General features: G+C 41.9%; 2 protein-coding genes across 2 annotated transcripts in view; one reads left to right on the top strand and one right to left on the bottom strand.

Annotated features, from left to right (window-relative positions):
• The window catches only part of adi1 (acireductone dioxygenase 1), a 3,127-nt gene extending 2,714 nt beyond the window's left edge, over window positions 1-413 (top strand). Inside the window, exon 4 of the mRNA XM_061795833.1 lies at window positions 79-413. Coding sequence (XP_061651817.1) covers window positions 79-195 — 117 coding nt within the window. The 3' untranslated portion in view covers window positions 196-413. The remainder of the gene's footprint in view (window positions 1-78) is intronic.
• trappc12 (trafficking protein particle complex subunit 12) lies at window positions 222-25,567 on the bottom strand. The gene is made up of 12 exons (XM_061795829.1): window positions 25,450-25,567; window positions 23,724-25,006; window positions 23,186-23,302; window positions 19,436-19,549; window positions 15,936-16,074; window positions 11,848-11,960; window positions 11,528-11,600; window positions 10,412-10,485; window positions 7,912-8,010; window positions 6,200-6,303; window positions 2,955-3,042; window positions 222-2,815 (listed from the first exon to the last, which is right to left on the bottom strand). The coding sequence occupies exons 2-12, from the start codon at window positions 24,987-24,989 to the stop codon at window positions 2,570-2,572; spliced, it is 2,433 nt and encodes an 810-aa protein (XP_061651813.1). The 5' UTR covers window positions 24,990-25,006; window positions 25,450-25,567; the 3' UTR covers window positions 222-2,569.

Below are 25,567 nucleotides of genomic sequence, written 5' to 3'. Positions count from 1 at the left end.
CTTGGCTTTGCCTTGATGTAAACCCACATCCAATCCAGTCAGCAAGATACACTGATGAGAATGTTTCTGTCTCCATAGAATTACACGAAGGCCATGAGGCTGTTTGTCGGGGAGCCTGTGTGGAAAGCCTACAACAGGCCAGCAGATGACTATGAGATCCGGAAGAAATATATGCTTTCTCTACAGGAATCCTGAAAAAGGGAAATTACAAGACTGCACAGTCCGTTTTTTGGAACATTTATTGAAATAGTAATGTCATTTGAAATCAAAGCATTTATGCAACAAGTATGTGTAGTGACATATTTGTTTGCCAGGTTCTATAAATCCAGCAGCGTATTAACAAACAAACAAACAAACTAATGCGACGGACATGCCCCCCCGCCAACAATAAAATGTCACTGTCGTCAATGAAAGTATGGTATGGAGTTTTCCTATGCACTTTGAACTAACATTGCTTTTATTATGGTAAAGAAAACATTCATACAGAATTATGATGAACACTATATATAAACAGTAAAATTGAATGTTTTTAAGAACATAATCACGCTAATCATTGAATCTGAAAAACAATGACCATTGTATTTTCATTTATATACACATTATATTCCCATGTATATACTCACACACACACACACAGGAAGTTACAATACAATCACAGTGGTTTATGTATATTGCATGCAGTGCATGCTTAATGGACTTTAAGCATAGTGAGTCTTAGTATAATGCCCTTGTCTCACAAACTTGGTTTATGTTCAAACTCAGCTCGTCTCACATTGTGAACCTGCAGATTTGATAGAATGTAATTAAGTGGACCCCCGCAGATTCACCTATTCGCAAAATCTTTTTTTTCCAATGTTCTTTTTCCCCTTTTTGGGGGGTAACCAACACCGAAAACACCAATTGGTGGTATATACCCATTTATTCAAGTATTTTTTGGGTTTCAAAAAAATATATATATATACACACTATATTGCCAAAGGTATTCGCTCACCTGCCTTGACTCAGATATGATCTGAAGTGACATGCTCTTCTTAATTAATGGGGTTTATGACATAGGTCCACCTTTTACAGCTATAACAGCTACAACTCTTCTGAAAAGGCTTTCCACAAGGTCCAGGAATGTGTATCGGGAATTTTTGACCCTTCTTCCAGAAGTGCATTTGTGAGGTCACACAGTGGTGTTGGATGAGAAGGCCTGGCTCTCAAGTTTGCACACCAATTTATCCCAAAGCTGTTCGATCAAGTAACATACAACCACATTTACATATATATATATATACATACATATGTATATATATATATATATATATATATATATATATATATATATACATACATATACACACACACGCACTATATTGCCAAAAGTTCAGGATTGTGCAGGCCAGTCAAGTTCATCCACATCAAACTCTCAAACTGCTCCCACAAAGTTGGAAATGTCCAAAATATTAGCCGTGAGATCCAGTGAAAGGAAGTGTGAATGCTTCAGCGTCGCAAGAGATATTTGACAGTCAAACAGTTTGGGGATTACCCGTTCCTGTTCCAACATGTCTGTGCACCGGTGCACAAAGCAACGTCCATAAAGAGATGGATGAAATAATTTGGTATGGATGAACTTGACTGTCCTGCCCTCAATCTGACAGAACACCTTTGGGTTGTTTTGGAGCGGACAGTGAGCCAGGCCTTCTCGTCAAACATCAGTATGTGACCTCACCAATATGCTCCTGGAAGAATGGGCAAAAATCCCAATCAACTCACTCCAAAACCTTCCCACAAGAGTTGATGCTGCAACGTCATATTAAACCATGTGGATTTCGAATGGGATATCACAAAATCATATGTGAGTCAAGGCAGGTGAGCAAATACCTTTGGCAATGTAGTGCGTATATCTATATTTCCAATGTAATTAATGATAATGGGCATCAATTATCTGCAGATTTTCGCTATTCGTAGTCTGGCTTGGGGGTCCACTGTATTGATATGATGAAATACCACCTGTGAGGCAGTTGGCGTAGCATCCAAGCCCATCTAGATTTCGTACTCGCTGGCCTGGCAAGCCTGTTGAGTACGAGCAGCATACTATTCGACCTAGCACTAAACACTTACGCGCCACGACTTCAACTGTCAACATATGGTGGAGCTGAAGTGTCTGGTTGATTTCAGAAGAGTGTAAGTATTTGAATTATATTGTTAACAAAATGTTCAACAAATCTTAATTTGCCAACCAGTTCAATTGAAGGTGTCATCGGAAAAGAACTCTGGCTTGAATAGTCAAACTTTTAAGAAGTACTGTATAATATTGTGTAAAAAAAAAAAAAAAATCAAACAAAATATCAACAATGAGGAGTTACTGTATTTCCCAATTGTCAAAGCATTCCTTAACAATTCTAATGTCTACAGATGGGGTTTAGCCTCTTATTTTTGGTAGAAGAAAATGCTTTTGAGAAACCAATCCAAGCACTGAACAGTCACCTCTCTCTTGCATGAGCAAGACCCACATTGGGAGTGGGGGGGGGGGGGGGGTTGCTTGTACAGTAGATCGTGCCCTCTTCCCCAAGGCCTCATTTTTTCAAACACTCAGTTTGAGGCACTGAGTGTTGAAGCTGTCTCCTTCTCGGCAGGCCACAGCCTCCAACAGCGCCTGCTTCTTCTGGGTGCTGCGTGAAGATTCCAGTTCATACATAGTGGTTAGGTTGAAGAGGACGCTCTCGTGGAGGTAGAGGGCTGGGTCTTGCTGCACCAGGCCTTCGAGCTTGCCCAGGGACTCCTTGAGACGGCCCAGGTAGAGCAGGCACACGGCTGCGTTGTTGTTGGCCTTGAGACAGATCATTATTTAGCAGTGTAGCCATAGCGCACAATACAATAACTAAAATGGCTTTTAAAAAAAATCTCTCCTTGGAAAGAATACACATTGAGGTGTGTTATTATTTCATAGTCGCTGCAGAAATACTTACAACTGGGTTTTTTGGATCCATCTTTAAAACATCCATGAAGGATGCATGTGCTTCAGCATAGTTGTTCTGACTGAGGTAGACAAATGCCCTGGAAATCAACATCAAACCAGTAGTGCTTTAGGTTCACTGGGGTTCTTGTGGTGTGTGTTTGTCCATTTTATAACAATCACCGTGTTCTGTAGGACCGCAAATCATGGTCAAACCTATGCAGCGTCCCCCCCCATCTTCTCCACGATGCGCAACTCACAAATTCACCGATTCACGAATGTCCTTTGGAACCTGTCCTCTAGGGCCGCACGGTTAATCGAATTTGAACCATGATCGCCATTTTTTACATTTAAAACGCGGTCACTGTTGCATACAGTGTGAAAAGTGCTTCATTTGCAGCAGTGCCCTCGACCTAGTCAGTCAGCCACCAGGGGGCAAACATATGGTTAAGGCTTCATTAAGCTCTGGCACTGCACTCAGGTGTCAACTTCAAAATAAAAGCCTCAAATGGCATTAATGTCCAATGTCGTAAGATATGACGCTTTTATTTTGAAGTTGGCCCTCTTAGCGCGTTGGCAGAGAGGTGGCGTGTCACGGTAAGACACGATTAACAATCATTGTAGCAGCTGCCTTGACTTCAACGGACCACAATGAAAAAACAGAGAGAGAAATCACAACTGTCAAGTTTCCAGTTTGTGACTGTGCACGACTGACCAACGGTCAAGCAGAACAAAGGAGACGTACCGTCCTTGACAATTCACTATATTGACGATGGGCATTTTCAAATCAAAAGTCGGTGCTTGCAGCCTAATGTTATTGGCTTCTATGCATTAACTATATTTGCTTCCATTAAGTTGCAATTCATGATTGCACTTTATAATAGCACATTTATTCAGAATTTTGTTTTTTTAAATTATTATCTGCCATTTATTCTTATTTAAAGATTCATTTTGAACTGAAAACTGTTTCATATTGTTTGTTAAGAAGTAGTGCAATAATTATAAAGATTTTTCCCTAACATGAGGAATCATCGTGATTATTATATTGGCCATAATCGTGCAGCCAGCCCTCCAGTCCTGTTATTTCCTGAAAAACTCCTCGCTGTTTTTTTTGCTCTGAAACATGCTAGAATCCCACCAGATGGCGCCAGAAACCTGTTACCCGTCTTAATAGTCATACAATGCCACCAGAGAGTGTATTTGGTGCCAAGGAACTACAGTAATACCTTGACTGACTTTTGAGTTTTTCGAGTAAGGAGCTGTCGTCTGCTTGATTTTTTTCCCCGTTATGTTGCAAGCTAAAATTGTAATTACTAGTGAGCTTCAGATATGCCGCAGCTCAATTGAAGTGAAAAGAAAAAAAGGGGAGTGCTCTAATCAGTCCCTGATGAACCTTTAGTTGTTGATTGAAAGGCAGAAATACTAAATAAGAAACACTCGATAGTAGCTACCGTTGCCCAAACCTTATGCCCAGAAGCTCACATACAGACTAACCACCTTGTTCCTGACGTCACTCACGAAGGTCATGCCCCCTAAAAAATAACAAACAATAAGATAGAGCGTAGGTGGCATGGTGAAGGACTGGTTAGCACATCTGCCTCACAGTTCTGAGGACCCGGGTTCAAATCCTCCGCCGTGTGGAGTTTGCCTGTTCTCCCTGTGCCTGCGTGAGTTTTCGCCGGGTACTCAGGTTTCCTCCCACACCCCCAAAACATGCATGTCAGTTTAATTGAGAACTCTACAATGCGTAGGTGCAAATGTGAGTCTGAATGGTTGGTTGTTTATATGTGCCCCGCGATTGGCTGGCGACCGGTTCAGGATGTATCTCGCCACTCTCCAGCACCCCCGCAACCCTAGTGAGGATAAGCGGTATGGATGGATGGAAGATAGATTGTAATTTTGAGAACATTCCTTGTGTAGGCTGATTCTGAAACGAATTAACCTTGTAGGTAAAGGCACCGTTGTACGTTGAAGTCCACTGAGACAAATAAGAAGATTTTTCGTGGGGGCGTCAATTACTTGCAATCTTTGCTATTTGTGGCCGTACCTCCCGTGAATAACGGGCTATTACTGAGTTTTCAAAAAGGCACTGCACACTTTTATTAACACACATCTTTCAATACTAAATAACTTTCCGATGTTTGAATATAGAATACAAGAGGTACATATGTATATTCAACTGTTTACTGAAATGTCTGTTCATACTGACCTTCCAACCAACTTGAACTATACTTAGGCCCTGTCCACACAGAAACAAGTTTCACTGTATCCGCAAGGATTGTATTTTCTTCTGTCCTTTGAGGTTTTGTACACATGGAGCTGGTGTTTTGGGAGCCTGAAAACAATCACTTTTGAATCCGGGTCCCAAAGTGGATGGATCTCAAAATGCTGCCCTCGTGTTTCCGTGTGTAACAACACACACACACAGCTTTCCCGGTGGTTTCCCCCAGTTCTTGTGTGACCAAGCGCTAACACTTCCAACAACAAACAAACAATTGCGGCTCGCTTTCGTTTCTCTACCGATATTGTTAGTATATTTATGTCACATGAACTGCTAATTGTCTGTTTTTGGTGACTTCCTGTCGCAGCGTTGAAGTGCCTCTCCAGGCCTGGTATACATACTACAGCGTTTCAGCATCTTTGCGTGGACACATTTAAGGAAACGATTCCAAGTTTACGGAATAAAAAAAAAAAAAAAAAAAATGGAAATTTTATGAATAAGATAAAGATCGGCTCTGTTTCCATGTGGACGAGGCCTATTTGAAACTTGCTTTTGGCACTGTGGTACAGTCTTGCTGCAATCCCCTAAACTGTTCAAATAAAGTTGGAAAGCCCAGCATTGTCAAATATGTTTTGGGATGTTGAAGAATTCCATTCAGTGGGAACAAATAAGTGTCATCCAAACACTCAGTGGCTAAGTAAGAGGTGTGCCTCAATACTTTTGCCCACATAGGATATGTGAACTAACTAGTCTCGATCAGAGAGGTATTTAAAATAGGCATTGCTCCTACGTAGGTAAATAGCTGCCCACTGCTTAGGGGTGCCTGCAGTAGTCACTCTGATGGCCAAAGTCAAATTTTGTGGAATGCATTCAAATGTTTTTATGAAAAGAACAATTACATTAATTAAAGACTCAATCGGTGCGAAATTGCACATAGGAAGAAAGTCCTTTTGAGGAGTTATCTGCAATCCCAAGAATCACCAAGCATACACACACTTTTCAAAGATGCTAAATACAAACCACAAAAACACACATACCTGTTCATCAACACACATGTTGTGAGGCAGGGCTCGCTGTCTGTCATCTGGCATGTTTTCTCCACATCGCAGAAATACATCTCAGCTGCTTTAATGTCTCCAATCTGAATAAAGTAGCAAAAACACAACACCAAGCAATGGCTTACATGATTAGTCCAAATATGTTGTTATTGGCATTTTCCGAAGAGCTTAGCTTTTGTGACAGTGCCGTGACAAATCATTGACCCCCCTTCTCAAATGTCTATATTTTTGCAGAGGTTCCCCAAGTTCCCCGTTTTGAAATGCTGATTTCATTTATTGAAGGGAAAAAAAAACACTATTCAAAGTTACCTGGCCCTGTGTGAAAACGTAATTACTCGCCTTGTGAAATCATGAATGGTGGCTTATCACAATTTACTGTGAATTTTTACTGATCACACCAAGTCTTGATTACCTCCAGAATTGTTTCAATCAAGAAATCACCTAAACAAACAAACACAAAGTTGGACAAAAGATCTAAAAAAGCTGCAAAAAAATGACACAATCCAAAGAAATTCCAGAACAGTTGAAAAATAAAGTAATTGACATCTATCAGTCCGGAAAGGGTTACAAAAGCCGTTTAAAAAGCTGTACGATTCCATCGAACAATAGGGAGAGCCATTATCCCCACATGGAGAAAACATGGAACAGTGGTGAGCCTTCCCAGGAGTGGCCGGCCTACAAAGATTACCACAATAGCAATGACTCATCGAGGAGGCCACAAAGAAACTCAGGACAACTTCTACAGAACTGCAGGCCTCCCTTACTTCAGTTAAGGTCAGTGTTCATGACACAACATTATGGAAAATGGCATGCATGGCAGAGTTCCAAGGCGAAAACCACTGCTGACCAAAAAGAACATAAAAGGTCGTCTTACTTTTGCAAAAGAATATCTAACGATTCACAAGACCTTTAGGCGACTATTATATGGACTGAAGAGATGAGAGGTTGAGCTTTTTGGAAGGTGTGTGTCTCGTTACATCTGGTGTAAATGTAGCACAGCATTTCAGGAAAAAGAACATCATACTAGCAGTCAAACGTGGTGGTAGTGTGATGGTCATGGGCTGCTTTTCTCCTTCAGGACCTGGACAACTTGCTGTGATTCATGCAACCATGAATTTGGCTGTTGAACAGAAAATCCTGAAGGACAACGTTCAGCCACCAGTTTGTTACCTCAAGTTGAAGCGCACTTAGGTTCTGCAGCAGGATAACGATCCAAAACACACCAGCAGGTCTAATTCTGAATGGCCTTAGAAAAACAAAATGAAGGTTTTTGAGCGGCCTAGTCAAAGTCCAGACTTTAATCGGAGTGAAATGCAGTGGCATGACCTTAAAAAGGCCGTTCATGCTCAAAAACCCTCAATTTTTGCAGAATTCAAACAATTCTGCAAGATAGAGTGCGCCAGAGATGTGAAAGACTCATTGGCAGTTATAGAAAATGCTTGATTTTCAGTTCTATAAATGAAATCACCATTTTAAAACAGCATTTTAAATTTACATTTGTTTGATGATCTTAAACATTAAAGTGGGGAAACGTATGAGAAATAAGTATAGAAAGCATAAGAAATATATGACTTTGGAAAAGGGGGCCCATACTTTTTCACGGGACTCTCAATGTTTGCCTTACAAAATCTTCCTGTAGACTTTTTATGCAGATTGTAATATAATGCATGGATGTGTGTTGGTGTATCAACCTGCAAAAAGATGCGTCCTATGCCACTGACCAGCTGTGCTCTCTGCTGGGGTTCATACTGGATGATGGAGTGATAGATTTCTACAGCCAGAACATAGTCCTGCAGCGAAAGATGAATAACATTTGAGTCTTAGAAAGAGAAAGTGAGACAAGCGAAGGTAAAAGAAAAAGCTTGGGAAAGAACTAAAAGCCAGTGAAATTAGAGACAAATGAGGTAAAGTTGAGGGATGCAGCAAGAGGCAGAGACAGGTGGAGGGCAAGCCGAACAGGGGCATTGGGAGAGAGGGCATTCATCAAACATATGGAGTAATAGCAGGGCGAGGTGACCCAACTCCCACCTCTGCATTGCTCACACAGTGAGCAGCCTACTGAGTAAGGCCAGGGAGGGGGGGTCAAAAAGGTGTGTGTGTGTGTGTATGTGTATATACACACACACACACATACATATATATATATACACATATATACATATGTATATACACATATACATGTGTATGTATATATATATATATATATATATAGCCATAAAATTCTAAGCTAATGATCATTTGCTAAAAACAATCAAGTTTATTAGTTTGAACATTAAATATCTTGTCTGTGTCGTGTATTCAATTAAATATAGGTTAAACATGATCTGCAAATCATTGTATTCTGTTTTTATTGATGTTTAACACAACGTCCCAACTTCATTGGAATTGGGCTTGTATATGTATGTAAGTGCAGTGTGGCTTGGGCTAAGATACTACTCTGGGCTATAACGTGCATATTTTTGCAAGCATTAATGAATGCATTTGTTTTGCATTTATAATGTAAACGGATCCGCAGGACTGGAAAATGTGTCCAAAAATAGTTTCCATTTGTCACTTACACTGTCTAAGTTCCAGAATTGGCCGCTGTTGTTTACTGGTGCTGTTGCACAATGCAGGCAGAGAATGGGACCGACGTATTTCGGGTCATTGATAAGCAATATGTTGAATGTGGGGTATTGACGCTGCGGCCATGTCATGATGGTTATATTTATTGCCTATTTTTCATCGAGCGCACGCAGAGAGAGACATGGCGGCAGTGGGCGACTGAAGAATACACAAGTCTCTGCAGTCTGGAACATGCTCTTTCAGGAACATTTATTTGTCAAGCCGTTCCTTTGGCAATGGATTTGGAACTAGGAAGCACACTAATTCCTTGCGGCTCATGAAAGCGACATGCCTGAGATGAGTACTGTAGGTCAACAACGTCACTATGACCATGCATACCGACCTGGTAAGTTTGGATAAAATGTGAAATTTTCGCAATTTTTTAAATATTTATTTGCAGTAACTTTGGTGTGTACTAGGCGTTTTAGGCCACGCAACTATACAGTAATATGGGTGCATATGGCCTCCAAAAATAGGTAACAGACAATCGGCTACATCGGACGACCACCCTGCCCCTCTAAGACTGTTCTATCGAGGTTCCACTGTGTTTGTAAATAGTACTACTGTACTTGGGAATGGGAAATATAAAGATTGGGTTTAGTCTTCATTTCATTAGTCAATGTCAACTCTTCACTTATGATTCTAATATTCAAAACACTGCGGCTACTGTCATTTTAAAGGTGACATATTGCTTTTCCACAGAGCACACTATGAAAGTATACACACTATAACCGCTCTATATTGGGTTAATTTTGACGCAACCTAAGAATTCTCATGTAATAGTAACAAATGTCTATGCCAAACGTAAACCATTCTTTTATTAAGAAGGTATAATAACTATTCAGATATTAACAAATGTATTATAAAACCTCAAGCAACATGCGAGCAGGGTTGTGAATTGTGGGGTTCTGCAACAATATTTTATTAGGGAGAAAAAACAAAAACCTACTGCGGTAAAAAAAAAAAATCTCCTACCAATGGAACTGGCACACAACAATAGATGAAGCATTTATCTTGCTATGTGGCTTATTTGTACAATAAGATTTGTTATGTATTCTTTATTTGTTCGCTGTTGACACAAGAGTACAGTAGTGATTGACCAATCAGTGGACCGCAATATGTTATGCTCCACTCTTTAGGGACCACTGATCTTGGTAACTCAACAGAGTATCAAAAAGTGTCATGACATGAATCAGTTATTTGAATAATTGTCACGTTTGATGTAATGTTATGTAAATGAGCAAATTCCATACCATGAAAACGGTATTAGATTCAGCGATGTCATCTTGACAGTAGATGGCACTGTGGCTCTCTTTCCTTTCTGAAATGCACCGCCACCCTTCCTTTTCTTCTCTCTCTGACCAAGAATCCAATTAGTGGTCAGTCTGGGGGGATTTCACTGTGAATCCTCAACCCGCCTTGCATCAGAGCTCTCCCGGTCTTTCTCTCTCTCTCTCTCACTCACTCGCCCGCCCGCTCGCGTGTGTGTGTGAGCGCACACAGACACACACACACACAGCAGGACCTCCTCCTCCACACACACAGGCGGACTCTAGACACTTGTATAAGGACATTAAACATAGGCACCTTCATCACCAGCAGACAGTTGGCCATGGAGTAGAGGACTCGACTGAGACGAGATTTCCACAGCTTCAGAGATTCTAAAATCATGACGAAAGAATACAGGGCAGATGTTTTGTTCATTTGGGTCTCTGCTCCGGAACACATTATTCCCACAAATCCTACTTTTTTTGACGCTTTGCCTTGCTTTACTACTCCACACCGAGGTTTATTTTAAGGGGAGGCGATAGGGAAGACACTGCGGCACTTTTCCTCTTTGCCTCAGACAGTACCCCCCGTGGAAGAGCTTCTGTACAGGCCTATTATTATTCATCGCAGCACACCTGTGAGTGGTGTCTGTGTGTGAGTGTGTGTTGGGGAGGGGAGCTAATCACTCAGTAGGGGTCTGATGTGCGAAGGCATGGCCCTGTGTTACTGACTTGACTGTCGGCTGTCTGTGTGGGCAGGGAGAGGAGAGACAGAGGGCAGAGCTATTACACAAACTGGCATCACCGGTGCACGCACATATATTCACACACACCGTCCTGACAGTTCTTTTCCAATTACAAGCAAGTGTCTTGGTACATTTAGAAACGGAATTTTTGTTTTTCATGGCTTTCAAATTGCCTTACTTAATCGCTTCTTGTGCTTAAAAAGAAAAACACACTGACAGGAGCCTGCAAATAGATTTATTGCTATGTTGAGCCATTTTAAAGGACGTGTGGTCTGCGTAGGGGTAGTGTTAGTGAAAAAGTGGTGATTACAGTCTATACTGCCCGTCTAGATCCCCACCACATGTGCAGATGCTCGTAGCTTGGGTAAGACTGATGTGTATTGATCTGCTCTGCTGGCTTGGCTAGAGAACCCATCTTGATATTCAGCATGAGTACAAAAGCAGTGAGGTGCTAAACACTTTTAAGAGCCCACATCGATGTGTTTGTGAGGTGGACAATGTGTGTGTGTGTGTAGTTGAGGTATACTGCAGTACCGCACCAGGCGTGCTTCAGTGCTTGTTTGTGCGTACGTCTGTGAATTTCCCAGTTGGGCCTTGTGACCTCACTTTCCTTCAATGTGTGATGCAGTCTGGGCCCGGGGCCAGGTCTGCAGCCTTAAGTCCGCTTGAGTGAGCATGTGTGTACTTACCTTGCCGATTCTCCTCTGTTAGGGTGATCGTGCCGCCATCCTCGGCCAAGCCTTTATCCAAGTTCTCCAGGATCTGTTCAAGAAACGGTTTCACTGCTAGCACAGCACTGTAGGATTTCTATGTTTATACTGGAATCAGCATATTCAATAACTCTAAAATCTGACCATATTTCCTTGTTTACAAAGGTTGACTTCGGTATTTATCCGAGTAATGTTTTTTTTGTGTGTGTGTGGGTGTGCAGTCTTTAATGCAAGCGCTACATATTATGCAGAGCTTTATGTTCATCTGGAGGCTCTGTTTGTTTGTGCATGTTACTGACTGTGAGGCAGACAGTTTTGAGATTGTGCAGGCGGTCCAGAGCCTCCTGGGGCTTAGTCAGGTGCTGGGGAAACTCGGCATGCAGTAACCGCATGGAGAATGGCACCATGGAACCTGTGGGAGGGAAGGATGGAGAAGTTGGGAAAGAAGAAAAAAAACAGGAGAAGGGGGAAGTTTTGAGGATGGGGAAATCAGAAATGGGGTGGGATGAGGACATTTCAGGAGAAAGGCAAGAGGAAACAAAGGTGCATGATGAAAACACAAACACTGCACAGACAGCCCTGTAGGCAAGAACCTACAGATGGCATTGAGCTACTGGATGTATGGCTGCTTATTAAACCCTCTTATCATTCTCTCCAAATGCTGCGCAGCACCATCACTAATCTCCACGCTTCATCCTTCTGTCTCAACATCTTTCACACTCATTATTGTGAAATAACCTATATTCAGACGAACCCCAAGGCTTTGATCAGGGGATCTTTGATATCGTCATCAAATCTGAAGCTCACCTGGCTGGTCCATCTTTGGTTAACACCACCACCCATCGCTATAAATTCCCCTCCAAAAGTATTGGAACGGTGATGCTAATTAGCGCTCGAGCAGTGACTGTTGTAAGGGACCTATTGTAATCGTAGGAATGATTCTTTATCTATATTGTTATTATCCATCCATTTTGCATACCACTTATCCTCACTAGGGTCACGGGTGTGCTGGAGCCCATCGCTCCTTAAAAGATCGCATTTTTGATGGCCTAAACATACCCCGATTTGAACCAAACTTTGCACACACATGGGGCGTGGCGAAAAATTTGATATTTTTAAATTGTTTTACGTGATTACTAAAAAAGGGCTCTCCCCCTACAAATCTAAAAAAACAATGGCCCCTGCACTACGTGTCACCTCTGACTATGAAAATTGGGAGGCACTTGTATCACGGCGAGACATACAAAAAAGTCAACTGAAGCCATATCCTAAAATGCACTGGAAGTGAACTATGATTATTTTTTTTTTAAATACAATTTTGGCACTTTTTGGACCATTTTCCCCCACATTCACAGGGATCATACTTTCGTAAACTTCTACAGCTTTCATCCGATTGACTTCAAACTTGGTGTGTAGCATATCTCCAGACCCGGGACAATAAAAGTTGGTAAAAGCTTTAATTTCTCCATATTATATGACAGGGGCGGGGCATCAAACTTTACATATCACATTTCCTTCGCCACAAAACAGTTATTGCTGAATAACTCCCCTTCACATGCTCCCCAAAAAAATACCAAACATCACGTTTCATAATAATCACCCCCTGAACACCTGTATGACAATATTTCATTGTAATATAGCGCCTCCTATTGTTGGTAAAAACCATCTTCCTTTACATTTTAATGCACTGCCCCAAGCATGTTGAGCACAACCCCCTGATTCATGCACCGGATTTCCGGCACCACGATGGAGTACTAAGCCTTAGCTCTGCGTCCTAACACACAGATTGATCATACTTTATGCGTCCCTGCTGATTTTTGCGCGTCTCACATCAAACGAGATCCCTCACAATAATGCTAACGGGACTCTTTGGTGCAAAGACAATGTAGATTTGTAGAACAATGCAAGACAACTGCCAAAGCTATTGTTGAATGTAATTTTCTATTTAAAAATATCCAATACTACACCCTCAATACATTATTATTATTATTATATTTGATTAAATGAAGCTACAATGAATGTTAATTGAGCACATTTGGCTGAAAGGTATATGAATGAATGGTTATTGTAAGACTTAAAGCATTCAGGAGTAATACATGTAATTTCAAAAAGGAATCATTGACAAAAAAAACAACTTATCCATATTCCTTAGAGGGCAAGTAGCACTTGGGCAGCCACCTCTTAAGGCATTTAAGGATTTTGCTCATGACCATACATGGTCAATGCAAGCATTGGGCCAAAGAAATGCTCAACAAATGATGCTATAAATCAAAATGTGTGCCAGTTTGTTTGCAAGCAACTTGCAGGGCACAGGGCATTTCATATTGAGCAAAGGAAAGTCAATCGCTGCGTATTTTTAAAGAATCGTGTAAGTGTGTGTCTGCTTCACCCCGCTTGTTGCTCGAGGGGTGAAGCAGATACTAAGTAATGGGAATTCATTAGAGAGCAATTCATGCAGTATAAAAAGAGGACATACAAAAGCAAAGAGTTGCTGCAGACAAGTTGAGTTGTTTTAGCTTCTCAAGGATAGTGGGATGAAAACAAAATCCTGGTACAAACTTCCCCTGTATTACTTTCAAATTGTTTTTGGTCCAATCTATATAAATGCAAAAATATGTATAGCGGCTGAAATAAGTTTTTAACACGTCACCATTTTTCTGACGAAATATATTTCCAAAGGGGCTATTGACATTACATTTTCACCAGATGTTGGGAACAACCCAAGTAATCCATACATACAAAGAAAGTAGAACAAATAAGCTCAGAAATGAAGTTGTGTGTAATTATGTACTCTTCCTTGAGCCGTCACCTTATCGTGGTGGAGAGGTTTGTGAGTCCCAACGATCCTAGGAGCTAAATTGTCTGGGGCTTTATGCCCCTGGCAGAGTCACCCATGACAAACAGTTCCTAGGTGAGGGAGCAGACAAAGCACGGCTCAAAGAGCCCTTACGATGACGACAAACGATGGACTCGGTTTTCCCTTGCCCGGACGCGGGTCACCGGGGCCCCCCTCTGGAGCCAGGCCTGGAGGTGGGGCTCGAAGGCGAGTGCCCGGCCCGGCCTGCACCCATGGGGCCCGGCCGGGTACAGCCCGAAAGGGTAACGTGGCTCGCGATGAACGACCAGCGATTGATCTTGGGCCCCGTCCACATGGAAACCCACTTCAGTGTATCTGCAAAGTTTTTTTGTTTTTGTTTTATAGTTTCTGCATTCCGTCCACACAGAGCCTGTGTTTTGGGAGCACAAATTCCATCATTTTTTAAAGCAGGTCCAGAGTGGATCAAGCTCAGAACGCTGCCCCCCACGTTTCCCTGTGTACAACACATCTTTCCTGAAATGACTACACGGTTGCGCAAGTTATCAAGTGACGTTTGTAAACTGCAAACAACAACAACGATGGAGGATTACACCTGTTGCATTCGTGCGGCAGAAACTCCTGACCATGATAATGGCTTTTCCAGCAAAATCGCCACAAAAATGTCTCCTTTATTCCTCGCTTTGCACTCACCACCATTGCTGTGAGTTTGATAACGTCGCGAGGTTTCTTATTCTGTTTTTGGTGACTTCGCAACAGCGCCACACAGGTCTGGGATATATACCACAGTTTTTCACCATTTTCGTGTGGACACGATTCCATGTTTGGATCAGCTCCGTTTCCATATTTTCAGTTATAGGAGTCCATATGAGGACATCACACTAAACATTGCTATGGTGTGATTTGCATTACTGCCATCAAAGGTCGGTTTTATAAACAGTGTAGTTAGTATGTTCATTTTCATGTTCCGATTTTCAAAGATCAAAGTCACTGATCTGTACAGTACTACTGTGGTACTGAAACTGTACTAGTAGTGCCAACAGTTGCTTGTTTTGTTTGTGCCCTGCGATTGGCTGGCGACCAGTTCGGTGTGCACCCTGCCTCTCGCCCCGAGATAGCTGGGATAGGCTCCAGCACGCCCACGACCCTAGTGAGGATAAGCGGTACAGAAAATTAAATGGATGGATGATAGTTGTGTCTCGTTTACAAAAAGTCAGCATGCAGCACAATACTATACGTGTTGTATCTGTTCTTTCATTGTAAGGCTACACAGGTCTTGCCACGCCAATAAGTCATATTATTTAAATGTAACTGACAGCAGTCACCATCCAGCCTACACAACCCGTATTCCTGTTCTAAAGTGTATTACGGTGAATTGAAATGTGAGCTATGTGGAAACATTAGTTACTTTCATGTTGCTAAATAAGACTGGAAACTGTATTGACTTTCCTAAGCAAGATTTATGGAAATTCATTATTATTTGGTGTAGAAAGAAAATACACCTCCTCCAGAGGTATGCGATGACGGTGGAAGACGGTTTACGCTGACCTGAGTGTGTGTGTGTTTACATACCTCTTCTACCGGGATATACAGTGGGGTAGTACTCATAAAAAAGGTCTGGTTGATCCAGGTCACCAAAAGCCTCAAATTCCAGCTCAGCATTTTGGAAGAGGTTTAGCTTGGTCAGAAGGGCCAAACGCACGAACCAAAGCTGGAAGAGAAAAACACAAAAATAAACATCTTTGGGCAATAGGCAAGAAAATAAATGCTGTACAGTACTGGTCTGTAAAAGTACTGCATTTACTTAAGGGTAAAAAACATGTACAGTCGTTAAAGTTGTTTAAAAAAATACAGTGAACCCCTGCTATTTGCGGGGGATAAGGATAAAGAAGGTGCCAGACATCCATCCATCTCTTGTCCATACCGCTTATCCTCACTAGGGTCGCGGGCGTGCTGAAGCCTATTCCAGCTATCTTTGGGCGCGTGGCGGAGTACACCCTGAACTGGTCGCCAGCCAATCACGGGGCACATATAAACAAACAACCATTCGCACTCACATTCACACCTACGGGCAATTTAGAGTCGTCAATTAACCTACCATGCATGTTTTTGGGATGTGGGAGGAAACTGGAGTACCCGGAGAAAACCCACGCAGGCACGGGGACAACTTACAAACTCCACACAGGTGAGGCCGGATTTGAACCCAGGTCCACTGAACTGTAAGGCAGATGTGCTAACCAGTTGTCCATCATGCCGCCTTGCCAGACATTGAGGCGCTTAAATATTACTCAAGCCCAAATATTACCCAAATAAAACAGCAATGTCACAATCAGATATTTTATTGAACAGTATGACCGAAAGTGATGTCTTGGAGACAAGTTGGACAGAGCACAGAAAACTTCACAATCTTGTCAAGAAGGGTAACCTCCTCACCCTGACATTGCAGAAATAAACTCACAGGTACTCTGCTGTGAAACGGTCTAGACTTGTTACACGTCATCAATCACCCCTTTCACAAAATTCACCAGCTTTGCAGTCGCTGGTGTGTTTTCCACAGCCTTGGGATTAAGGGTACAGTGTTTTTATTTTTTTAGGGGCACTGCGAGACCTTTCACCTAAGCATACATTAGGCCCACACTGTCTTTGATGAGGAACCCTCGGTCAGATAATACAATGTCTACAGGTAGGAGTTCATCAAGGAGCCCACAATTTTCCTGTGACCTGTATGTCGGATGCACGACTTCCCCATCGTTTGTTGCACCTGGTGGCATGATACCAAGGAGGTATTTGACACAGTGCATGATTTTGGTGGGAGAAATTGACTGTGCATGTGTTTGACTGGCCTTTCTATATGCATTTGGAAGCAATCAACAATAATGGAAACACGGTTTCCAAACGTTTCCCAAAAACAATGTGGCATTGTGGATTGTAAACAATGGCTTTTAGGCCACTACATCAATGACTTAAGGTGTGATTATAACATACAGTGCCGTGAAAAAGTATTGGCCCCCTTCTCAAATTCTTATACTTTTGCATAGTTTTCCCACTTTAATGTTTAAGATCATCAAACAAATGTAAATATCAGACAAATAACCAAAGTGAACATAAAATGTTGCTTTTAAATGATTTCATTTATTAAGAAAAAAAATATTCAAAGTTACCTGGCCCTGTGTGGAAAAAGTAATGACCCCCCGTGTTAAATCATGAATTGCGGCTAATCACAATTTTAGGTGGATTTTCACTGATCACTCCCAAGCCTGTTTACCTCCAAATCTTTTCAATCATGAAATCACTTAAACAGAAACTGTGCCAACAGAATCAAGTCAGGCAAAAGATCTGAAAAAGCTGCAACAAAATGACACGATCCAAAGAAATTCCAGTCGAGAAAATAAAGTAATTGACATCTATCAGTCTGGAAAGGGTTACAAAAGCCATTTCCAAAGCTTTAGGATTCCAGCGAAACATAGGGAGAGCCATTATCCTCACATGGAGAAAATGGGGACCAGTGGTGAACCTTCCCAGGAGTGGCCGGCCGACAAGGACTATCCCAAAAGAACAGCAATGACTCATCCAGGAGGCCACAACGGAATGGAGGCCAACTTATAAAGAACTGCAGGTCTCCCTTACTTCAGTCAAGGTCAGTGCTCATGACACCACAAGAAGGAAGAGACTGGGCAAAAATGGCATCCATGGCAGAGTTTCAAGGCAAAAACAACTGCTAACCAAAAAGTACACAAAGGCTCGTCTTTTGCAAAAAAAGAAAGAAAGAAACAAACAAAGAAACATTGAATGATTCCCAATACTTTTGGAAGAATATTATGTGGCCTAACGAGATGAAAGCTTTTTGTAAGGTGTGTGTCTTGTTTCATCTGGTGTAAATACATCATAGCAACAGTCAAACATGGTGGTGGTAGTGTGATGGTCTTGGGCTGCTTTGCTCCTTCAGGACCTGGACAACTTGCTGTGATTGATGGAACCATGAATTCTGCTCTTGAACAGAAAATCCTGAAGGACAATGTTCAGCCATCAGTTTGTGACTTCAGGCTGATGTGCAGTTGGTTCTGTGGCCGGATAATGATCCAAAACACAACAGCAAGTCAACTTCTGAGTGGCTTAAAAAAACAAAATTAAGGTTTTGGAGTCGCCTTGTCAAAGTCCAGACTTGAATCCGATTGAAATGCAGTGGCATGAATTGAACTTTTGTTAATTTTTCCTGAATTCAAACAATTCTGCAAAGAACAGTGGGCCAAAATATCTGCACAGAGATGTGAAAAACTCATTGCTGGTTATAGAAAACGTTTGATTTCAGTTGTTGCCGCTGTGGAATGCCCAACCAGTTATTAAGTTTAGGGGGCCCTTACTTTTTCCACACAGGGCCAGGTAACTTTGAATATTTTTTTCCCCTTAATAAATGAAATCACTATTTAAAAACAGCATTTTAAGTTCACCTGGATTATATTTGTCTGATATTTACACTTGTTTAATTATCTTAAACAAAGTGGGGAAACTATGCAAAAATATAAGAATTTCAGAAGGGGGCCAATACTTTTTCACAGCACTCTATGGTGTTGATAAATGCAGTGGAAATAGTTCCATATGAAACCTCCAGGAGTTGGACAAGGTGCTAAACTTGAATGTTAAGCCTTAGATGAGCCTTAGATCTAAATGGAGGACACTTTCGAAACTGGCAAGAAAGGTTTAACCTCATCTAACAGCGACATTAAAATAGCAAAGCTTGGTCTTCCTGTGTAATAGATAATTATTGATGTATTAAGTTTTCATCCATCTTACTTTTGTGTAGGTCACACCAAAGCTCTCTGTTCTCTGGCAACACAAGTTGTTCTTCACTGCTGATGAGTCCCCAGATTTGACACAGACTTCCTTGTCCCTGGGCTGCTGGCGACCAGTTCAGGGTGTACCCGAAAATAGCTAGGATAGGCTCCAGTACGCCCATGACCCCAGAGAGGATAAGCGGTACAGAAAATGGATGGATGGAAATGTATCAACTTGTATTTTTAAGCCAAGCCATTTCTCAATTCAGCCAGAAACACAAGCAGTTGTTTGCAGCTTACCTGAAGTGAGTTAGTGATATGGGAAGTTGGCTGTCCAGCTTTTCCATATCCCTGGCCATGAGCTGTCAAAAGACGGCCTGTCAGATCAACCGCTGCTCGCCAGTTCTTACTGCTCTGTTGGGGAGGTGAGACAATAAGCCTCTGAGTCATTGCAATCACATCTCAAGTCATATCACATACTAGATCTGAGGGACATGATAGCTTTGTGTCCAGCACCTGTTATTATTTAACTTAACCAGATAGATAGATATAAGTATGACTGGATGGATAGGAGTTGAATCCGATGGGCGCCATAGCTGGAGAGATCCGCGAGAATGGCCAGGCATGCATTCTGAGCCTCCGCTGTGCAATGTCTAAATTTTGCTAACATCTTTTGCTGCCGGTGGTTTGAAACATTACAAGTTGGACACGATACATTGGCATCCACTAGCTTGCGGGCTGCACTGAGTGACGGCTGGCAGTTTCCCATGCCTGAGATTCTGTTCTTTATTATTACAGCAAATGATTGGTTACTAACGGACTACAAAACTCTTAAACAATTCTATGCTTCCAAATTTGTGGGAGCAGCTTTTAGGAAGTCACATTCCTGTTCCCCGGTGCACAATAGAAAGTCCATAAAGACACGGCTGAATGAATTTGGTGAGTCAGCACAGATCTATCACTTGTGGAGTCACCTAAACACAAAAACAAATAAAAACAACATACAGTAAAATTAACGCCTGAAAACTGACTCCCCAATTCCTTAGTGGTTGGTAATTCATCTCTCACCAGAAAGCAGTGGGAGGAAAAGTGTTTTATTTGCAGTAATCCCTACATCATGTTCTCTGTTTTATTGGAGAAGCGCTGCAGCTGCTTTGACTGTCCAGGCTGCCTTCGTGTTTTCAAGTAAATTTCCCACCCTAATGAAGATTCAGAGGCGGCCTAGCAGCTGACAGACCAGGCAGAAAAAGAGAGCGGGTGAAGGAAAGCGCTACAGTAATGTAGCAGTAAAATCAAATATCGAGTATAAGGAAGGGGGGGAAATAAGGGAGTGGAAAAAGACCAACATGGAGAGTAGCAAAAGGTGATTTAAGGTTGACACAAAAAGTAAGGCACGTATGAGAAAATTAAGAGTCAGGGGTTAAGAGGACAATGTGGGGAGCCAGCTTGAATCAGGACAAGAGGAACTCTCTAGCAAGACAAAATACACACCCTACTTTATGCCAGGGTACACCATTGCCCTGCTGCAAAGCATAAATGTGCACTTGTTTCTTGGTGCTGGTATAAAATGGACACAGGGTAACTCGGGAAAATGAAAACATCTAGAATGTACAGTACTTGCCACACGAGCGCACATAAGAGTGCAGAAATCAACATTGGAAGCAGTTTAAAAAAATAAAATAAAAAATACAAAGTTGAGTGATGGAAGCAAGAAGCAGTGGGTGGCAAAGTAAAAAGAGGTGAGCAAGAGGAGCTGTAAGGGAAACATCAGGCGGAGCCAAAGTGAGCCAAACAGTTCAGCACAGTGAGTTATGGACTTTCCAGTTCAGTCAAGACCAAAGCAATTCAAATCAAATGTCAACATCGTTGTGGTACTGCTGTGCAGCAGAACAATACTCACGATGCAAAACCAAAAAAAGTAGACTTTTATATATTTCTTTTCACATATATGTAATTCTTTTGCTTCTTTGCAAACATAATTACACAACTGGTAAAGACAACCCCAATTCCAATGAAGTTGGGATGTTGTGTTAAACATAAATAAAAACAGAATACAATGATTTGCGAATCATGTTCAACCTATATTTCATTGAATACACTACAAATACAACATATTTAATGTTCAAACTGATCAACTTTATTGTTTTTAGCAAATAATCATGAACTTATAATTTAATGGCTGCAACACGTTTCGAGTGTTTCAGTCGATCTTTCCATGCATGGCGATACAGTAAGTGCAACACAAATGGGCAAACAGACACACACACACACACACACATTTATAAGTTCTTGTTGCATGATGAAAAGGAATGAGGCTTCTTAATTGTGCTGAACGTCGCATGTTTAGTGTGCCTTTACTTTGATGAATTGGAAAAAAAGCCTTGCATTACAGTTCTTGACGACAAAAGAACGCCCACACAACTTCCCACCAGACCGAAAGCCTCCAAGCAAACCAAACTTAAAAAGACTTGCTCCACTCAGCTTTGGTTAATACAGAGCTCCCATGCAACTTCAATAAAGATCCAGCATTACACAAAGAGGGGGGAAAAAACAGTATATGGAAAAACTTGCAGGCCAGTGATTCCAACCGAGGCCATCTTCACTTTGAAGCCTGTGTAGTTGGTGTTCAGACACTTGAACCGAGGGGACAGAACACTGCTCTCAAGCTGGGGGATGGTTCCCTACTTTACCCATATGAACTTCACACATCAGCCATCATTCCTCCCACCAGCAATGGCTGGACTTTTACAACAGTACCACAGAGAGACACTGAGACACAAAACTGGCGTAATATGAAAAGTAGCTTGTGGCTTTTAAGAGAACTCCACAAAACACTCCCTAAGATGGTTCAGTACCGAGTCCAAGTTGTAAGTGACACTCCTCTGGGTAATATGAACCACTGATTATCTGGTGGGCTGTTACATAGTTTGAATGGTGTGGTTGTCAACAATAACAGCCTGACCCATTTCTTTTTTGCCTCCGAGACTCACAGTGAGAGCAATGCCGAAGATGGCATTAAAGCCACTAGTCCTTTTCCACATTCTCTGACTCCCAAAAAAAGAGCACACACACACACACACTGGTTTCCAATGCTGCAAAAAAAGACGGTCATGACATTTTTTTTGTACTACATTTTATTTCTCATTGAGAAATTAACTGGATGCTATAATAAAAACCACCTCCAGATCAACACAACAGGATGAAGGAAATTGTACTCCCCCACTGCAGCATGTGAACATTGAGAGCGAATGCGAAGGCTTACAAGTACCTAAGGCTGGATCTGAACAATAAATTGAACAGTGACGTGCTCTACAATAAGTGGCGGTTTTCCTGAAAAGACTGGCATTATTTGACATCTGCTATGAATGTATGCAAATGTAGTTGCTGGTCCTGTCCTCTGCTATTGTGTTGGGGGTCTGCACCAAGGAAGAGACGCACACGGCTGAACATAGGAATGTTCATCAGGAATCCGTGTTCAGTGATCAGGCTGTACTGTGTGGAAGCTGCATTGGAGCAGAGGAATCTTAACTCCAGACCATTCTTGACAATGCCACTTAGCCAGTGCATACTGCAATCACCCAGCATAGGAGCGCTTTCAGCGGCCGACTGATGTCATAAAAATTGACAACAAATAAATCATTTGTCCCCCGAGCCATTAGATTCCATAACACCATCTTTGGCAAAGAGGGTGGGAGATACTGCGGCTGACATGTTAGAAAACCAGCAGCGGATCGTGTCTTACCGTCATCTACACAGCCTCAGTTTGCCTGTCTTGTCTTCTCTTTATGACTACTGCTGTGCAGCACATGTACACAACTGAAAACTAATCCACTATCAATATTTTCACCTTGCTTGCCCTGTCTGTTGCTCTAAGGGCCAAAACAAAATCTACATTTCATTAGAACATTCTTCAAAATAAGAATAAGGTACATTTGTCAGAAGCCTTTATCAATGGGTGCACTTCCTCATGTTGTTTATGCTTATGTCATGTCGTTCTTCTTCAAAACACTAAGTAGTTGACGAGCACTGCATTAATAATTAGAAACTTACAATGAGCTGTTTGAGACCCAGGAAGGACTGTTCCACAGAGTTGGCAGTAAGAACTTGTCGTTTCATGGCCGCTTGCTCCCCCAAGAATCGAAGCATTAAATCTTTTACAGCATCACCCTGTGATAAAATGTACAATGCAGTGACAAATGATGCGAAAACGTTTTTAAAAAACTATTATAGCTTACTGCATATCATTTTTGGTTTATAATCCAAATGAAAGTGAAATCTGTCAAGCAAGCTTAGGTGGAAATTTATTAGACATACATTGAGAGTGATATTTGAAAAGAACTCGCGTAATATTTTTCATACGATGGCAATTATACAAAGTCTATCATGGTACTGCATGTCTATCAACAAATCATTCAATTGAAGCAACAACAGAGCAAGCAGTTATTTACTGATTGCTTATTACAATGGTTTTAATAATAGGGATGCATGACCCTTTTGGCAGGATTTTATCCATGATATAATAAATAAGTGGTGACGAAACGATTTTTTTTTAAACAAAAAATATTTTCTCGTAAATTGTTTGTCTTACCTGAAGGTTGTCAAACTTAAGGCCGGGCATGGTGAGTCTGTTACTCTCTGCATATACTGGGCTATACTGCTGTGTGGCCATGGAGAGCAATGACTTCCTCGTCTCCTCAGATGGCAGCCATGCATCATGGCGTCTGTCCACCTCGCTCAGACTGAGCGCCGTTGCAAATGCATCGTCACTTCCGGAGAACACAGCCTGTAGCTGGTTGAAAGCCTGTGTGACTGGAGCTGAGGCAAGGGCTTGACTTGGAGATGGTAATGTTGGGGATGGAGGAGACTGACACTTGGCTGCAAAGTCAGGAGTGGCAGACCTATGTCTTGAGTGGGGAGTGGGTGTACCAGGGGTGGCGCAGGAGGAGGAGGTAAAAGAGAGCTGGTGGGGGTTTGTGGCTATAGGTGTATCAGTTGGGCCTGGAGGGATCTCTGCATTGGGGTTGGACACTGAGATGAAGGAGGAGGGGGCCATGAAGGAATCAAAAAAGTCAGAGGCTGGATTGCCCTGTCCATTGTCACTGAAGAATTTGCTGAGGCTAGGGCTAGGCTGGCATACAAGTGGAATGGTCAACTTGCTGGGGGTTACTGCTTCATCACCTCCCCCACCGCTCCCCATACTAAAGCTCGGGGACTTGATGAGGGTGGGCTGGAAGCCGTCAGGTATCAGGGAATTTGGCTGCTTACTCTGGCTAAATATAGTGCAAACTGGCACAGGCTCATCTTTGATATTTGTCCCCATTTCCAACACTGGTTGCTCACTTTTAAAACTAGATGGACACTGTGTGTCAGTGTGAGATGAATTTGCTCGCTCTCTTGGTTTTATCTCCTCATTTTTGTCAGATTCTTCTTCCTGCTGCACATCTGAAATGTCAGTCTCAGTCATAATCTGTATGCAGTCGGTTTGTTCCTCAGTGTCACATGATGTGTATCTTTCATTTCCTTCATCAACGCCACATTCAAGGAATGAGTCAATGGGAGCAACATCCTCCTCCTCACTGTTATTGGCTGAATCTGAGATAATGACACTCTCCATCATTTGGTCATTGAGCTTGTCCATCAGACTTTCTGGGGGTGAAGCACTGCTGTCTCCCTGGGGCGTTGCAAAGTCTCCCCCAAGGTCGATGCTCTCTCCCTGTGGCAGGAAATTATCTCTGGCAGGAGTTTGACTGCTAGTTGACTCTGGAGGACATGGGGATGGCGTCTCCTGGGTGACATCCTCTACTGTGATGTCCAAAGTGACTGGCCGCTGGGCTGGAGCGTCCTCACTATCCATTTACTGCTTTTTCAAATCTTGAAAGACGTGAGTAAGTAATTAAAATAAATAGGTAATAAAATATTTTTAAATAGCCAATATAACAAGAATAACTACAATTGCAGCATGGACATTCACAGCCCACTGGTTTAGCATATATTAAATCATTAACTTTCCTATGAAAACAACACAACATCCGGGATCTTCAGTTTATATATATATATATATATATATATATATATATAGCTGTTCTCGTGCAAGTAACGTGACAGTGAGTAACCAAACGCATTGTTTTCATTTAGCTACTTTGCTAAGGCTTCCTATAGCGTCAAGAAACGCAGCTAATTCAGTCAATTAAATGCTTCAGAAACAGTCACAGACAGTTATAAAGGCATATAACAGCCCCAAATTATCGAAGCAGCAATGTAATAACAGCAGGCAAACGGTGCAACAAAAATAAAATACAGGTACAACAACTTACCTCTTACAGGCTCAAGCATACAACAACATTGCGCACGCGCGGTAGCTATTGCTACCCGGAAGCTTTGTGTACGGCAAGCCGTAGTTGCCAAATCTCAAATGAAAACTTGTGTGGTATT

Source organism: Phyllopteryx taeniolatus, chromosome 13 (assembly GCF_024500385.1).
Source record: "Phyllopteryx taeniolatus isolate TA_2022b chromosome 13, UOR_Ptae_1.2, whole genome shotgun sequence".
NCBI lineage: Eukaryota > Metazoa > Chordata > Actinopteri > Syngnathiformes > Syngnathidae > Phyllopteryx > Phyllopteryx taeniolatus.
This window is presented reverse-complemented; position numbering and strand designations above follow the sequence as displayed.